Raw genomic sequence first — 2,500 nt, 5'->3', positions numbered from 1 at the left:
CAAGCCCTGCACTCCTTTAAACACGCAGCAAATGTGTGGTTATTACCCATATCATTACTCCGGAAAAAGTGGGCGCGTGTTGTTGTTGGAGCTATTGAAGACGGAATCGTTTTTTTGGATTCGTTCTGTAGCTATTTCATGTTTGTGCTACAGACTGGTTCGGTTGTATTACGGACTTGTTTACGTTACCCAAGCTGGGTTATCATAACCGTTTTACATTATGTAACGTGAACAAGGTTCAGATAATATGCATTTGTGTTGCAAAAGTGTTTGGCTATCCAGACTGTAGCTTAGTGACACATTCTCATACTGTGTGAGCTTCCCAAATCAGGGAGCTGGCGAAAGATTCTGATTAATTCCGATAAATGTCACCTTTGGATAGAACTGTGCCACGTTTAAATTGAACAACTAAAAAGTGTTCTGCAATTTAACATACTCACAATGCCAGACAGATCAAAGCCTTTTTCACACAAAATACATAAAGTTAATACAATGAACACATATCCCAATTATATTTATGGTATTACAATAGACATTTAAATAGAAGGGAAAGTATGGTCAAATCCTGTCTGCATTCACTTTTAAAAGCGTGGCCCACGACTTTTGCGGCCCCAAATCATAAACAGACCAGCGTGCAGAGGGCTTCAAAAGAACAAGAAGAAAGAACAAATGATTGACAGGTCAGGCTCGGATGTACTAACAAATACTGTTCTCCATAAAACCTCGAACTTCCCCCAACTTTCCCCAACTTTCCCAACGACTTGTCCCCGGTCCATCTGCTCCGGTGGACTTCATTAAACGCGCACTGCCGCATCGGGCTGTTTGGGAAGGCTCCGGATCACCATGACGACGGGAAGGGGGGGATGCAGGTTGGGCGAAGGCCCGGGTCGCCGTGGTAACTTTGTTGTCGGCCACACTTTCCCCATGAAGGCCTGGTTAGTGTCAACGTGGACGGGCGGGAACAGAAAAAGGGCCGTTTGAGTTTGTGGTTCAGGGAGCCGCTTGATAATGGTGTTTGTCAGACTCCCGGCACGGTGTCAGGTTTCATAGAGGCTCACCTCAGCATCACCGGGGAGGAGCAGCGGAGGAGAGCTCAGCATGGGGGCACCTTCAGCCGCCGGGGGCAAGCAGTCACCGGCTCCAGCCTGTAGTCGACTCATACATAGATACAGATACATGGGTATCTGTATACATGGACTTTGTTGTGGATGCACACGAACCCCATCGCGACGCTAATCCTCCGTAGCGTCTTACATAACAACAAACGCAGCTACATGGTAATGAAAGTATTAGACAAAGTAAACACAAACTCAAACTCGAAGCTGAGAACCAATAGGCCCGTGTTCTCGCCCATAGGCAGAGGCGCTACACAGTTCAGGCAGCCCACAGACTTGCAGGGAGGGTTCACGGTTTGATTCCAGCCTACACTGCAGGCCAGCCGGGTCACAGATGGTAATATCTGGTACGGCATCGCCCTGGCAACAGCATCCCACATCTACAAGGGCAGAGACTGATTCAAATCAGCTCGGGTATATGTGTACAGAGACGAGGTGATCCCTCAAACCGTTGTGTCCGCAGCTCTCCACACCTTTACGGTTTCCCGCTCATTCCCTGATGTTGTGCGTTCCAGGGACGACGACGACATCAACGACGTGGCTTCCATGGCCGGGGTGAACCTGAACGAGGAGAGCGCCAGGATCCTGGCCACCAACTCGGAGCTGGTGGGGACCCACATCCGCTCGTGCAAAGACGAGGCCTTCCTCCACCCGGGGCTGCTGCACCGGAGGATTCTGGAAGCAGGTGAAACAAGCGCTCCCTTCGGCACAAAATGAAACCTTTGTCTGAAGCCCGACTTTATGGTGGGGTTGGTTGTGGAGTTAGAGCCCCAATGTCGGACACACACAACAGACGCCCTAGTTGTTATGGTGTGAATGTGTTTGTTTGTTAGAAGGGGGTGACAGGTCCTTCGTAACCACCGGCAACCAACCTCTGTGAGATTTCCACCACCACCGCCTGGTTTAAAACAACAAACTTAGAACAAATAAGAACATGAACACTTTTACTTTTTTACAAGTGTGGGTGACAGAATCAAATGCAAAGTGAATGGGAGGCGTTGCCAACCGCGAGAGATCCAACCTGGTTGGGCCTAGACTTTCTCTCAGCCCAAGCACCTCCATCTCTCTCTCTGTCTGATGTCTGTCTGTCTGTCTCTCTCTTTGTCTCTCTTTCTCCGTCTCTGTCTCTGTCTCTCCCGTCTGTCTGTCTGTCTGTCTGTCTGTCTGTCTGTCTGTCTGTCTGTCTGTCTGTCTGTCTGTCTGTCTGTCTGTCTGTCTCTCTGTCTCTCTGTCTCCCTCTCTCTCTCTCTCCCTCTCTCTTGTTGGTCCTTGTACAAACCCAGCTCACTCCTTTCACCTCCTTTAACGAATTCCTCGGTGTCTTTCTGTACAGACTGGACCGCAGGCTCACATAAATACTGCATGCATGGCTCTTTTGAAGGCGG

At 49.4% G+C, this 2,500-nt stretch overlaps 1 protein-coding gene across 1 annotated transcript in view; it reads left to right on the top strand.

Annotated features, from left to right (window-relative positions):
- Nucleotides 1-2,500, top strand: part of LOC115558993 (transcription initiation factor TFIID subunit 4) — a 73,440-nt gene that overhangs the window by 26,423 nt on the left and 44,517 nt on the right. Inside the window, exon 9 of the mRNA XM_030377578.1 lies at nt 1,631-1,800. Coding sequence (XP_030233438.1) covers nt 1,631-1,800 — 170 coding nt within the window. The remainder of the gene's footprint in view (nt 1-1,630; nt 1,801-2,500) is intronic.

Source organism: Gadus morhua, chromosome 14 (assembly GCF_902167405.1).
Source record: "Gadus morhua chromosome 14, gadMor3.0, whole genome shotgun sequence".
In the NCBI taxonomy this organism is placed as follows: Eukaryota; Metazoa; Chordata; class Actinopteri; order Gadiformes; family Gadidae; genus Gadus; species Gadus morhua.
This window is presented reverse-complemented; position numbering and strand designations above follow the sequence as displayed.